The sequence below is a fragment of the Zingiber officinale genome, chromosome 6A, assembly GCF_018446385.1.
Source record: "Zingiber officinale cultivar Zhangliang chromosome 6A, Zo_v1.1, whole genome shotgun sequence".
In the NCBI taxonomy this organism is placed as follows: Eukaryota; Viridiplantae; Streptophyta; class Magnoliopsida; order Zingiberales; family Zingiberaceae; genus Zingiber; species Zingiber officinale.
This window is the reverse complement of record NC_055997.1, coordinates 21,954,481-21,970,202: the sequence shown is the minus strand read 5'-3', so window position 1 is coordinate 21,970,202 and position 15,722 is coordinate 21,954,481. Positions and strand designations below refer to the sequence as shown.

Here is a 15,722-nt window from a genome sequence, read left to right as displayed (position 1 = left end):
TTGATGATAAACCATGCACTTACGGATTTGACAACAGTATACAATATATCAAGATGAGATCATTTATGAATTAATCGGAGTAATGTTCACACCATTTACTAAACTTGTTAAAGGCTAAATTAGGTATTGTGAATGTCTAGATCAAAATATGTATGATATTAAAATTAAGAAAACCATGCACTCTTTATTAGTAAAGAGAAAAACCTCGTAGCATGTGATTCATACCACATGTGTTATAGCGACAATAAGGGTAGTAGGAGAATGGATCTCTGTTTCTCTATTATGTGAGACCTTGAGATTATAAGATAATCTTAGTTTTACCCTAAGTGACTATTTAGTTATCTATTTGAAGTTTTAATCAGTGTCTACTATTTTAGTATATATCCTATTGACTATGGATAATTCGTTCTATGTAACATGACTAAGAAAGTGAAATAAATATATTCTAATTAAAATATATATATATATATATATATATATATATATATATATTTACATCTTTGACATTAATTCACTAGTCAACCAATTATATATTTTTTTATTGAGTACATTAAATATGATTGTGAATAATTATATTAATTGGAGATATTAAACATACTCTCGACATAATAATCAATATGAGGGATTAGAAATATTTGTATTAGTGTAAATAATTTAATCTAGAATAAATGTAAAATATTGATGTCTCTAATTTATCTTAAAGAGTGGTTATCTAAAGTGTGACAAATTTCTTAGCATTAATTGCTCAGTATGTTTGTTGTCGCATGAATCATTTTTCTTAATATATAAATTGGATGTTCTTATTTGATCTTTGTGACTTAATTTGGATGAGTGGGAGTTGTTGGTAGTGAAAGGCTATTGGAACTCTTGGTTGATTTGGTGACTAAGAATAGTATTCTTCTTGGTGAGAGGAAGAAGGAAGAACATCCTATACCATGAGGAATTTGATTTATGAACATTGAAAGATTATTTGATCTCATGATTGAACATCCTATACCATGAGGAATTTAGTTCATTCTCTGGCCCGTTTCCCTCCCCTCAGATAAATGGGCTGGGCCCTAAAGTTAGAATCCACATAATAAAGGACGCCAAAGAATATCAGTTAGTAGAGGAAATGAGCTCACGACTCTCACTGCTGCCGTCCCTCCGCCCGTACGCTACTTACGCTGCCGTCTCCTCCGGCCCCGCTGACTCCACCGTCGCTGCCGCCCGCCCCCCAGTTCGAGGAAGCACCTTGATCAGATCCTCGATGGATGGTGGCGACGCGAGGTCGGCAGTTCATATGGGCGGGTTCCTCTCGATGAGGCGCTACGACCCCCCTTCTTGGTCATCGCATCTCCGACCACTCCCCTCCCACACATTTTCTCTTGGCCACGTACTTCATTTCGTCCTTCTATGACTCCCGTATTATCTTCCTTCCCTCTTTTTATGAGGTTGCAATTCAACTGATATTGTTTGGTTTTCTTTAGCTTCCAACTCCCATCCACAGATGGAATCTCCCTCATTTGTCTGATGGCGTGGAAGTCTGGATAAAGGTAACATTTGTTACCAATCATCGATTCCTTCTGGGTGCCATTAGTTTTGTAATATTGACAGAAAGTTTGGGTCTTGCAGCGTGATGATCTTTCAGGAATGCAACTCAGCGGCAACAAAGTGAGGAAGCTGGAGTTCTTGATGGCCGATGCCATCGAGAACGGAGCTGATTGTGTCATTACGGTGGGAGGGATCCAGAGTAATCACTGTCGTGCTACTGCTGTTGCTGCTAGATATCTAAATCTTGATTGCTATCTGATACTACGCACTTCCAAGGTAAGTTCTCTCAAGCGTTTAAATTAGTTTTCCAGAGGAAACTATGGATCTCAAAAATTAAACTTTGCAGGCTCTAGTGGAGAAGGACCCTGGTTTGGTTGGTAATCTCCTTGTTGAACGATTAGTTGGTGCTCATATTGATCTTGTGTCCAAGGAGGAATATGCTAAGATAGGCAGTGTGGTTAGTTCTCTTCTGCATGCAATTCTGTCTATTCGAGAGAAATTTGCACGAACTCCCAATGGAGTGTAAATGATCATTGTTAAATACTCACTTAATGACAGTGTAAACGTAAACACTTTACTGGTGCTCTAGTACTTTGACTAATCATTTTTACCTTATAATCGCCATTTTGTTGGTGATTTTGCACGAACTTGACACATTCCAAGCAACAGAGTGACCCCAAACTTAGAATTATGTTTTTCTTGCTAATTTGAAAGGTATCAAATGATCCTTATTGTTGGATACGACTTAATTTTATTATTCTATCAGAGTAGAGTGTGGCAAACTAAACATGAACTTTTCCCCTTAGAACTCCTACTTCTAATGAAGACTTGTCTGACATGTAGATTTCTGATTAGCTCGTGAAATGTTCCTGTGTAGATGATTTATCATGGATGAATTTATTGTCCTTATCCTTCTTGCTAGTCTAGTCTTTAAACGAAAATATCTATTTATTTATTTTTATTTACTGATCATGCTACAATGATCTTTCCTAGACCCTTGCTGACTTGCTAAAGAAGAAGCTAATGAAGGAAGGGAGAAATCCATATGTTATTCCTGTCGGCGGATCAAACTCTTTGGGGTCTTGGTGAGTTCTAGCATGGAATAAACCGTTCAATTTAGCTTTCTTTTATCAGGACCTGTGGTATCTCTCTGCAAGCAAGAGAACTTTTAACATCTAAAGGCATAGGATTTTTGACCTGTCTTAGTCACCTTTTAAACATTTTTTACTGTTAATTAGTGAGACAAAGGATAATCATTATGAAGATAATAACTTATCTGAAATATCATATCTGCCAAATTGAAAGTTTGGGTGGGTGAAGTTAAAACAAGCATTATTTATGATTTTTTGTATATTAAATTTTTGTTCGTTATTTAACACAAATTAACAATAGTGTAAAATTGTAGTGGATATTTCTGTTATGACTATAAGCAAAAGGATGTGGTCTAGTTAGGTTAGTATTGTGTTTCATTCGACCACAAATATAACAAGGTCTACAACAATAATCTCATGAATATGACTTGTTAATTGAGTTGGTCTCTTGATGCGAATAATAATAGATCATTTTAAAATAAATTGGTCAATAGAATAAACTAGATCATGGCCTAGTCTTTAATTATATTCTTTTTAAACCTTAAACTTAGTTTATGTGCATTAGTTCTTAGAATGCCAGGCTAGTGTTGGGTTTATGAAAGAGATCCTACCCTCGTTTTATCAATTTCAGTTTAGATTAGTTCACTTCCTTTAAAAATGGTCATGCCCACTGAACTTGATTGAAACCACTTTAAAATCAGTTTTAGATTGGTACATTACCAACATAACTGGTGATGTGGACTTTTACCACTTGACATCTTAAAGGAAATCAAAATGGGGAAATGTAAATACTAAAGGACACATATCAAGATCAGCCCTTCACAGTATTTGTAGCTATCATTCCATTATTCCAATTCCAAATTATATTTGAAAGTTGAAAACTTGCTTTTCCTAAAAATACATTGTTTGTGGCTATTCTATGTGTTGCCTGAGACTGCTCACAGGTGAGCCACTGAGCAGCCGCCTTGCGCGTTGACGAAGTCGCCGGGCATAGGAGAAAAGCCTTGATGTTTGGATGCTTGCAAAGCTTAAGAGATGGTTAGAATGGAGGCTAGGGGTGCCTGGCTCACCACTCTGACACTCAAGTCAAGTCTCTAGCGAGGGAGCGGGGAAGAATGAATGTAGAAGAATAGTAGTAAATTGAGGGTTCTTGTATGCTCATCCCTTTGCCTGTGGGAGCAATCTCCTTTTATAGTACTGCTAAGGGAATGGAATAGTATCTCTCTCCTCCAGGGTTTGATTGATGAGCCATCATACCCCGATAGGGAAAGTGTCATATCGTCGTGTTAGAGGGGCATGTCGCCCATACTATAGAAGATCGTGTAGGGTCACACCATGTTCCACGTGTTATGATTAACAATGGGTTGTCCCACATGCTATGCTAGCTCATGTGCTTTACTATCCCACGTGCTATTGACCAGCTGGGGTAGTTGGGCTAGAGGGTTTGGTATGTTAAGCGGAGAGGTGTCGAATCAGTGGAACCGAGAGGAGATGAGCAAGATCATCGAGTCAGCGAGGTCGAGTGGAGATGAGCAAGAGTGTCAGGTCGGCCTTTGTGGGAAAGACTCATCGGTGAGGTCAACGATTCCGCTAGTTGGTAGTTGAGGAGTCTATGTTCACCAAGTTAAGGACCCGCCACGTGCACCCTTATTTACCTCCGCATCACTATGTATTCAAACAATTCATGTTGACTTAATTGTTGTTTATTTCTTCAGCAGCACTAACTATAGCTTAATTAGGTTCTACATTTATAGGAAATTAGGAGTCACAGTCCACCTTGCATTTGCAGTCACTCCACCTTTATAGACCAGTATTTAGTGAGATTGTTCCAACGTTTTTGCTTGATTTATTTAATTGCTCAAGATATTTCTAAATTGGTTTGAGAATTGATCACTGACAACTGACAAATAATTAGGGGCTATATTGAAGCAATAAATGAGATTGAGCAGCAAATTCAAAGCAATTGTGGTGTACCTCAATTTGATGACATTGTTGTTGCATGTGGCAGGTGTTTTTCTTGCCTTGTGACATATTATAATTATTTATGCAACATTGCTTTAATTTATTTTTTTTAATGTTTCTGCTTTTTGGATGCCATATTCTTTTCATGAACCTGACAGTATTATCCACCACAGTGGAAAACATACTAGTAAAATGATGACATGTAATTGACATCAACATCCGTATTTCGAGGTTTGCACGGCTTGTACCTTAGCCAATACACCTTTTGTTCCTGCAGTTGTTTCTATGTGTTCAATGAGCTTTATTCATCCTTGTTCTCTGTGGTTTTGTTTGTTCATATTGACCTTGCTTTCCGGGCGCAGTTAAAGGTTTTGTGCATTCATTTTGATGAATCTATTCATTGAATATTTATTATAATTTTAACGCTGGCCGACAATCTAACGTAATCCTCCTCCTTTATTCGGGCTTGGGACCGACCATGATTAATTTGTCACAGTGGAGTTTGATATTGCTTGTAATCTAAGTTAATTTCAATTTTCATATTGTGTGGATATCGACAATCATATATTTCCCAGTTGGGAATATTTAGCAATGTAATAGGCTACATGTCTTATTTTCTATTTATCAGTTAAATTTTACTTTGTTGTCTATTACATTTTATGGAGAAAGAGAGTCTTGGCATAACGGTAAAGTTATTGCTTTGTGATCAAAAGACCACGGGTTCGAATTTTGGAAATAGCCTTTTGCAAAAGGCAGGGTAAGGCTGCGTACAATCACATGTTCGAATTCTGGAAACAGCCTCTTGCAAAAGGCAAGATAAGGCGGTGTACAATAGATCCTTGCCTAGGACCCTGTATGGCGGGAGCTTTGTGCATCGGGCTACCGCCCCCAAGCGTAGCACAAATGGTGGGCGCATGTCATCTCTGGCGTAATGGTCAGGGGTCGATTCTCAGGAACTGACGACCTGTGATTTACCCCACCATGCGCCTATCGCCTGTGTACCTGCATGTACCTCCCTCTATATCCACGAGGCCGGTACTACGGGGGTCACTAAGGTAGCGGATCTACTTTTTGTGCACCGGGCTACCCTTTTTATTTTTTTTTATCGGTTATATTTTATGGATAATCACAATGCATATTTTTGTACGTAGATATGTGATTTTATGCTTAAGTTATACAACTTTTACTTCCAACCTTTTAGTGGTGGAACAATTGCTGGACTCTCTCTGGGATCAAAACTGAGTAATTTGACGGCAAAAGTATGCTTTGTTCTCCTTATTTTTAAATCTCATTTTTTTTAATAATGGTTCACTAGCTTTTATGTTTCTGATAAACTCACACTTTGTGAATCAGGTTCATGCATTTTCTGTCTGTGACGATCCCAATTATTTCTACAACTTTGTTCAAGGTCTAATTGATGGTCTCAGAGCTGGTTCTGATGCACGTGATTTAGTTGAAATTCAGGATGTGAGTTTAAGGTTTCTTGATCAACAATTCAAGTTGTTGATATTTCTCTTTCTCAACACGGTGTCTTACAGAACTGTTTTTATTATCTCAATATTGATATTCAATGCTTTTCATTCTCTTGATAGCAAAATGAAGCTATGACTTTATGAACCACATTGAACTATTAACCTATCAGTCTGAAAGAACATGATAAACTATAAAGTTGTAAGTCATAATTATGACATTTGAAAACTTATCCGAACATATTCTTTAGGATAATTTATGTGCATAACTTATGTGCATCTTATATAATCAGTTAGAACTGAATGCATTCTTCAATTCAGTAATTGAATGTTATGTTACCGCAAGTATACGGTTACGTCGTCAGTGATATAAAAGAATGTCAAACCCACATGACTGGTTATAAGCACTAGTGATCTCTCACGTAGAATTAGCTAAACAATTGTCAATTGCAAGTTACGTCCTAAGTAAGAGAAACAAGATTGAGAAGAGGAAAGAGAGAGAGAAACTTAGTTTGGGGGATGTTCTAGGGGTTCGGTTTCATTGTGATGTTTATCAAGGTAGCATGGTTCACCAATTACCTATCCTCAATTTACATGCACTTGCAGGAAGTTAGATTCATTACCGGCTCTTGCAGTGGCCAAGAAGAATGCTATCTTGATCCATATCCTATGCTACTAAATGGTAATGATTCCTATGAAGTCCGATAACGGGATACACCTGTCACAAGTGCCCCTCGTCATAAATCACAAGAACACACCAACACTCACTAACATAGAGATAGAAATATCAATTATTTTCAATTCCCAACTTCCTTATGGAGAGTTGTTTTTAAACTCAATTAATGAAGTCCATAATATAATTAATGAAGTTCACAATACAATGCATTTTATATGTATATAATATTGATTTTAAACTCAGTTAATGAAGTTCACAATATAATGCATAACATGAGAAAAATTATGATTGGATTACAATTAGTGGGTATCTCTCTATCTGTAATTATGTATATATTGAAATATTTTCGAATTAATGAATTGATGAGATTAGACATCTTAAATTATGTAAGATTAGCATATGTTATGCTCATTGGTTTATTCAAGCAGTCGGTCCTCGGTAGAAATATTAGGATATTGAGAGTTAACATATGGATGTTGGTTAAAGATAATTAGTCCATTCAATGTGACCTGCTATGAGACTTCATATGATTCTCTACATGTCGATGAAGATCTCATAGTTCGAGTGCAAGTTTCCTTGGACTTGAGGTATTCGAGTCATCTTGGTCATGAAAACTTATACTTTTACATTTTATCAAACATCTCTTGGGAGGTGTAAGTTTGGGATGATTGGGTATAAGTCAATATGCCCGAAGGTGTTTGAATAGCCACAGAGGATTCACCACTCCTTTTATAAGGAGACGTATATCACATAAGTCTTTGGTCAAAGCATTATACGAGAATGATCTTCTTGAACACGTGTTTGAGAAATTTGAATCCATAAGATAATAAACTATTATTTGGGCTAGGTGTGACGTAGTCAGCCTAGTGAAGACTACATATAGACCATGTTCTGAACTAAGTGGGTGTAGGATGAGGGAAAGAAATAGGCGATTATAGCTAGTTCAGAATAGTTCTAGGATCAACTGTAATTCTTCAGTTAATTGGGGATCATGATGTATTGATGGTTAATTATGGATGACCAACATAAACTGGGAACCTATTGGGTCACGCACTACAAGTTTATCCGAAAAACTTAAAACAAATTTGAGAATTGGATTCTTAGATTGAGAGAGATTAAGTCTGGTAGGACCAGACGAAGAGGAAATATGGATGAATTTGTTGGACTGGAAGCGATGGTGGGTCGTGTCTCTTATAGGCAAGATTGAATCCCTTTTGGTTTAGTTATGAACTAAAATTGGTTTGGTTTAATAATGAACCAAAAGTTGTTTGGTTTTGAACCAAGCTTATTGAAAGTGGATCGGGTTGCTATTGAGTTTTGGGTTTGGGAGATGACTTGCTCCCTAAGTTATTTTGAAAAGGTATATATACCCCTTCATCAGAAGAAAAGATTAATTAATTATTCATTGGAATTAAACCTAATAGTGATTAAGTTTCCTCTTCCTCTCTCTTATTGTTGTCGCCCACACAAGAGGTTGCCTTCTCTTGTGTTGCCGCAAGGTGCCACCGGACTTGATCTCACCGGCTGCAAGCCTCCCACCATCAGCCTTCCCTCCAGCGTCCCTACTGCCAGTCTCCAAGCAGTCGGACAGAAGTAGAACCGTCCGGAAAGCAACTCCAAGTTGCTTTGCTGTCCCCGAGCTTGCCGTCGGCTTCCTCCTTGCCACCGGCCACCCAGCCGCTAGTCTCACAGTCACTGAGAACAGCTATCGTGCTGCCGAACAGCAAGACAAAAGGTTGCTTCCCTTCTTGCTTTGTGCCGCCGAACAGCAAGACGAAAGGTTGCTTCCCTTATTGCTTCGTGCCGCCGGTTGCCCTCACCCTGGATACAAAAGCGAGCTGGGGTTCTTTCTCAGATCGCATCATTTCTTCGTTTGGCTAGTACCAAATCGGAGATGAAAACTTGTGTCTTAGTGAAGCCGTCTCGAAGATATCGTGACGTGGATATCAATAGAGGCAGTACTTGTGAGGATTGCTAGTTGAAATCATTTTCTCTACAAGTCATCACGCTAGTATAATCTAAACAGAGTTTTATTTTTCTATAATTGTATACATGTGTGAATCCTGTATATATGTGATGCGTGTCCTAATAATTTAGGAAATTATTATGGATCTGCTACTCGTTTTCAAAATAAATTTTTAAAAATATGCATAGAAACACCCAACAAAGACCACAAAGATCAAACAATTCTTGAGATATCCCACTTTTCAATGACCAAGGCCCTGGCTCATAATACACCTTTTGTGACATCGTTGCAATAAGGAAATTGACTAGTGACTCGTCCTATAATTGTCTTCTAGTGAGTGGAGACTAGACGGAAAATGATTTATATTGAACAATTGAAAGCTAAATCTAATTATACCGTGTTACTTAAAAGTTTCTGCTTTCTGAACAAATTGAATCACCAACTTTAATCCAGTTGAGATATTTGATCTCCTTTTCCTGGTGCACTAAATTCTAAAGCAATTCTGTAGCTAATTATGTCTGTTCTTTGCAGGCCAAGGGCTTAGGATATGCTATGAGCACTGCAGAAGAGCTAAAATTTGTTAAAGATATAGCAGCAGCTACTGGAGTTGTTCTTGATCCAGTCTATAGGTGCTTTGTGTGAATATTTTGTTCTTTTCAATTGCTAATATTATTAATTTTAGCCACATAGATTTATCAAGTAAACATCGTTGGGCAAAATACCCACTATTGACCATACGTTCACTTAGGCAAGCTTTTGTGCCACTGAATCTTAGTTAATGGGTCACTCTACCATGTACACGATATTACTCAAACTTATTACAAATATTCAACACGGATATTGATCTAGCTGTCCATCTCAGTATCTATGAGTTTTTAGTTTACATATGATCTATAGGGGTTCAGCGTCCTACCAGTGTTAATGTTAGAGTACCAGATGCTCAACGTAGGTACTAGAAATGGATAGTTCCAAGTATTATAGGTGCAGTGATATTTCTTAAGTCGCTCCTATATTGTTCTACTCAATGTTAATGTTAGAGTATATGATATTCAACATAGGTACTAGAAATGGACAGTTAAGTTTTATTGATGCAATGCTATTTCTTAGATCTCTCTCCCCGTGTATTTGTTATGTGTGCAACTTAGTGAACGAGACAAATATATTCAATGTTTCACATGCTTTTGTATTCATTTCATATTGATCGTCATAACTTTTGCACATCTTCCATGTGGATTACATCCTTCAGATTCTTGCAATATAATATATCTCCTATCAGGAATTTGGAGATGTTGTAGTTGGTTGAATCAAGTTTACATTGTGTAATCTGACTATTGACCATCTCTCTCAATGCTATTCTAATGCAACCAAAATGAAATTGCTTTCTTTGTAGAAAGAAACTGATGATCTTGGATGTACATTAACTTCTGTTATTTTCTTGTATAACACAATAATGTGCCCCTAGGGCGCATGACATCTCCGGAGTAATGGTCAGGGTCGATTCTCAAAAACTGACGACCTCCGTCTGACGCCTATGTACCTACATGTACCTCTCTCCATATCCGTGGGACCGACACCAAAGAGACCGTTAATATAGCGTATATACATTTGTATAACACAATAATGCAGTAGGAAAATAGTGCACCCTAAGAAAGATCAATCAGAGACTGTACATACAAACAGCAAACAATAATTATTGCATATCAAGAACTCACCATATTTATGTTTAAAAGACCTTCGACATATCCACGGTTTGTCTCTATTATATGCTACCTGAAGTGTTTCAGTTATAAACTGAACATGGACAACTTTTGTTATTTTAAATTCCAGTAGAGTGCAGCAAATCCAAATGGACATTTGCTTGGCTTAGTTCCAATATGACAGATACTTTTAAAAGAAAAGCAAAAGAAACATTATCTATACATTCTCCATGTTATTTATTCGAAGAGACAAATCTTGTTTCAGTTATTTCTTCCATATTATCTTCCTATTTAAGGACCTAAAAAATTGCTGATTAAACTACTGATTGTAGATCTAGGCCTTCAGTGATAGCGCTGTGATTATGCATCTAACCCGTTGGCGGTTGTGTTCTTTAGTGGAAAAGCTGCCTATGGTATGCTTAAAGATATGGCTTCGAACCCAGCAAAGTGGACAAATCGGAAGGTTCTCTTCATACACACAGGCGGTCTTCTTGGTTTGTATGATAAAGTCGAGGAAATGACGTCTCTAGTAGCAGATTGGAGGAAGATGGAAATAGATGAATCCACTCCGCGCGAAGATGGAATAGGAAAGATGTTCTGAGGAGGTACATGTTCAATCTTCATTATGAATAGGCAAACAAACCATGTGTGGCACAATGGATGGAATATTTAGCAATGGAGTTTATATTAACTCAAATGAATAATACATCTTTATTATGATTTAAATTTCACAGTTGTTTCTTGGTGCGATCATTTTGATTAAGAAAATTACTCAGTAATTTTTATTAATAAAGTAGCTCTAATTATTTAAATTAGGAAGAGCACCATTTTAATTGTTATGGAATAAGAAACAGCGGATTTTTACTAAAGGCCTATGTTAAATATGATATTTATCAAAAATATATGGTAGTTTTGTTTATACCAAACGGCGTATAAAAAAATAAAATTTCTCTTTTATCCCTCCCATCAGCCTACCAACCTTCTCTTCTCAATCATCATTTTTCAAGTATCCAAGTCATATTTTTAAGTGAAAATTATTTTATGGTTTGGATGCACGTCTTTTCATCCTCTCTCTTCCTAGTTTTATAAATTCGAAATGATTATGAACCTCCTCCACTTGTCATACCTCCTCGTGTTATTTGGCAGGATTGCAAAAGACTATTTAGTTCCATGAGAAGAGTTCAAAGGACAACAGTGATTAAGACCCTCGGCGTTGAAAGAGAAGAGTTCAAAAGACAACAACGATTAAAAATCTTGGCGTTGAAGGATAAATTTCTAGCAAGAGTGAAATTAGTAGAAGAATACTGTTAAAGATTTAGTGATGTGTGTATAAATTTACTACTGTAAAATGGGGTTATCATGTAAAAAAAAATTATAGTTTGGTAGTAAAGGGTGATGACAAAAATCATGTTTATGGTTTCAATGGATGTGTGGGGAATAAATATTCAACAACACCTGCAATATAATGTACTCCAATACTTAATCGATTTACAAGGTGCTCCACTATGATGCTTTATTTTAGCTAGACATTGCTCATGCATATTAGGTTAATATGGTAGATATTAACACGTTGACCCTGATATGCGATCATATCAGACTCACTTTCATCCTTGATTAAAATTTTAGTTTGATACCATATCTACCTTCTCTTGCTCAACCCTTCGTAGTGATTAGGAGTTTGCATAAATCCAATTATCTTAGGTCCATCAATGTGTTTTGACCAAAATCCATTGATGGACCTAAACTTGTTTGATTATACTCATTTAACGTGTTGTTAGTTTATAGTGTTGTAAGGAGTTAAATTGTTTTATCCGTTGTTTATTTAGGGCTCTTAGTGGTGGTCCAACGTTATGAGAAGTTTCTACTTCAATGCGGGTCTGATATGGGATCATATCAAGCCTAACATGATCTTTGGTTAAAACTTTGCTTTTACACCATATATACATTTCCCTCGCTCAACCCTTCCTAGTGGTTGAAATTATTCAAAATTACAAAAACCCTAGGTCCATATCAGTTGGATTGTGTCACAACCACTGATAAATTATGAAAATCTAATATGTACATCATATATATCATTACTTGGTCTTTGCTAAATTAGTATATACAACAACACTTGATTATGTAGTTATAAGTTTGCTAAATTAGTTTGTAATTTATTTTTTAGGGACAATCATATTACTAAAAACATTCTCTCTGAGATATGGAATACGCTTGATGTAAATTCTTGCATGGGATATGGAACTAATGTAGGAGAATTGTCCAGAATAAATATTCCATCATCTTCTGAGTATAGTGGTGTGCAGAACACAAATAGAAAATACAAGCAGCAATTTGACATTTGATCTAAATAAAGAAGCAAGTATTCTAGAAGATGAGGTTCTAAATCCTTGTACAACACTTGGTGATTACTTTGAACCTACTTGTGAGGAGGAAGAGCATTATACCGAATTAGAGAGGAATTATAATGCAATATAAATGTACAAGAATTCTTAACTGATGATATGCAGATTGAATAATATAAAATTCCCTAGAGCAGTACAGTGTCTTAGAGGAAAAGTTCTCAATAGCTGATGATTCATATATTTTAAATTCTTGATTGCTCCAAAGGTCAATTGAAGAGGCAACAGATGAGCATGAATTTTGTGTTGGATGAATTTTTCCGTCTCGACAAGAGTTCAAGAATGCACTTGTGAAACATGTCATGGTTAAACATCTAAGATATAATCTAGCTGACATCTGGAAAAATAAAGTAGAAGTCGTCTACTTCAATCAACCATGTACATGGAGAGTATTTGCCTGAGGTTATGTAGAGTTTACTGTTATGAAATATGTAAAGGACTGCTAATGTGGCACCATTAGGGAAAGTGTTGATTATCAAAAATGCTCTTCGTCTTTTGTAGCATCTTTTGTTGAAGAGCAATTTGTTGATAATGAATAGTATAAACCAAGTATGATTATTTCATATATAAAAACTATGTTTGGATTGACCATATCATATAGAAAAACATACAAAGCTCGGGAGAAAGCGATGAAGAAGGTCGTTGGAGATTATGACCAAGCTTATAGAGATCTTCCACTATATCTATGTGAGTTAAGAGTCAGGGATCCCGAAACCTATGTGGCACTACACAAGAATAGTGATAATCAGTTTCAGCGCTGTTTTTGGGGTTTTAGAGTTTGTCGAAGATTATTCAGGTCTTATCTTCGTAAATTGATTGAAATTGATGCTACACATCTAAGAGGGAAATATCCGGGTGTGTTGTTGATGGCTATTGTAATGCCCGAAAATTCTCAAATTAATTTTAGAAATAATCTATTATTTTTCTGGAATTTTAGAATATTTTTATAGAATTTTTAGAGTAGCAGAAGTAACAAAATTAAATAAAAACGTAAAATAGTCTAAGCGGGAATTGAACCCGAGACCTATGGATCCAATGACTTATAGGGTGACTTCAGTAACCAAGGGGCCCCAGCAGGGGTGTGCTGAAAGAAGAGCAGAACAATTATACTTAAGGTTTAGTTGGGGTGTATTAATCACTTAATATAAATAGGGAAATTAAGTGGAGAGTTATTATTATTTTTGGATCGGCAACTCTCTTTTCCCTCAAACCCTCACCGCCGAATCCCTTTTTCCTCCTCACCCTCTCGGCGCCCAAGCCCAAGAAGCCTAGGGTTCCGTCCCTAGGATCGTAGAGGCACCTTTCGGCGACAATTCCAGCACGAGGACGCTCCCCTCCGTGAGAAGAAAGTGTAGACGTAAGAAGATCGTCGAAAAGATCTTCTCCTCCGGAAACCTAGCGATCGGAATTGTAAGAAATCTAGCGCAGGATGTAAGTAACCCCTCACCTGCAGTATAAGTAGCTAATTGTAGGTTTTTTATGTCTTAGTTCGCATTTATGTTCTCAGTTTAACCATATGCAGAATTAGAGCACACCAAGTGCTCGATAAAATGCCTAGTATAGTTAAATACTACAGTAGGCATTTTAATAGCTCAATTAAATGCCCTAGATGCATTTTAAATAGCATACATAGCCTTGCTTCAGTTATATGGGACTACGGTCCAATGGGTAGGCTCTCATAGTCGCCTCTAGGTTTAGATAACCTAGCTCTAGGTTCAGATAACCTAGTAAAAGCAAGATATGATAACTCAGTTATAATCAGTATTTTACTTTATCAGTGGCACTGTACTGGACTTCAGTTGTCCTTGGGTTGGGCTCCTATAGCCGTCCCTAGGTTTAGATAACCTAGTACTCTACTAGATTCGGGACTTGCTACCTCGGGCCTAGTTAGGGAAGTGCGCACAGCAAGTACAGTTGCCGGGCCCATCAGCAGCATGATTAGTATTTTTATCTACTTATGAAAATAGTTTTCAAACTTCACAAACCAGATATGTGAATACCGCTTAGCTTCGGTTTAGTTTCTTATTGTGATAACAAATAGCTTATCTTATGTATTGATTTAGTTAGGTTGCCGATACAATGAATAGCTTGTGTTCAGTATTTGTTTAGAATGACTCATTTGTTGATATGCCATGTTCTAGCGTTTCCAGCATGATCATTAGCATGTATTTCGAATAACATCTTCTGAAAGCATGATTTCTTCGAATGCATGTTTTGTGAGGTAGATGGTTTCTTACTAAGCTCCCAAGCTTATAGTTTCATTTTCCTTATACTGCAGATAAAGGTAAAGGAAAGATGGTTTAGCGGAGGCTGGAGGACAATGCAACCAGATGCATGATTTCTTCGAATGCATATTTTGTGAGGTAGATGGTTTCTTACTAAGCTCCCAAGCTTATAGTTTCATTTTCCTTATACTGCAGATAAAGGTAAAGGAAAGATGGTTTAGCGGAGGCTGGAGGACAATGCAACCAGATGTGTGTGAGAAGGAACTTGGAATGAAGATCTTTGTGAAACTAGCAAATTTAAGAACTCAGTATTTCTTATAGTGTTACTTTTCCGCACTTTTAGTTGTGTGAGTGTCTTGAATTATGAAAGTTATGTTTAGATTACTCGTTGTCTGGATATTAGATAGCTAACCATGAGAAATGACATGCCTAGTATTAGTGTTGTGTTTGTAGTTGAATTTCTGAAGGTTCTGTACGAGGTCGGGTCTAATTTCTACAGAAATCAGAAACTCAATCGATCAGCCGATCGATTGGAAGAAGTCTCCACGTACAGAACGCCATTGAGTCGATCAGCTGATCGATTGAGGATTCCTCGATCGATCAGTCGATCGATCGAAATGCGATCTGTCACGTACAGAGAGCTGATGAGTCGATCAGCTGATCAATCAGCCATGGATCGATCAGCCGATCGATCGGGAAATTTG

General features: G+C 36.9%; 1 protein-coding gene across 4 annotated transcripts; it reads left to right on the top strand.

Moving 5' to 3' along the window:
• Window positions 1-1,079: 1,079 nt before the first annotated feature.
• On the top strand, window positions 1,080-11,915 carry LOC121996103 (putative D-cysteine desulfhydrase 1, mitochondrial). 4 transcript variants are annotated; one of them, XM_042549924.1, is made up of 11 exons: window positions 1,080-1,375; window positions 1,470-1,535; window positions 1,615-1,809; window positions 1,880-1,990; window positions 2,527-2,618; window positions 4,540-4,632; window positions 5,788-5,845; window positions 5,940-6,053; window positions 9,229-9,326; window positions 10,791-10,999; window positions 11,541-11,915. In XM_042549924.1, the coding sequence occupies exons 1-10, from the start codon at window positions 1,115-1,117 to the stop codon at window positions 10,993-10,995; spliced, it is 1,293 nt and encodes a 430-aa protein (XP_042405858.1). In that variant the 5' UTR covers window positions 1,080-1,114; the 3' UTR covers window positions 10,996-10,999; window positions 11,541-11,915. The 4 variants fall into 4 exon arrangements, with proteins under 4 accessions (XP_042405858.1, XP_042405861.1, XP_042405857.1 ...); XM_042549927.1 differs by lacking the exon at window positions 4,540-4,632; XM_042549923.1 differs by lacking the exon at window positions 11,541-11,915 and having other exon boundaries at window positions 10,791-11,125.
• Window positions 11,916-15,722: the final 3,807 nt, after the last annotated feature.

Excerpts from the sequence above, each read along its gene's own strand:
- LOC121996103 (XM_042549924.1), top strand. The coding sequence starts at position 1,115 with ATGAGCTCACGACTCTCACTGCTGCCGTCCCTCCGCCCGTACGCTACT. Across the intron at positions 2,619-4,539 it reads TCAAACTCTTTGGGGTCTTG|GGGCTATATTGAAGCAATAA; the intron begins GTGAGTTCTAGC and ends ACAAATAATTAG. Across the intron at positions 6,054-9,228 it reads ATTTAGTTGAAATTCAGGAT|GCCAAGGGCTTAGGATATGC; the intron begins GTGAGTTTAAGG and ends TGTTCTTTGCAG.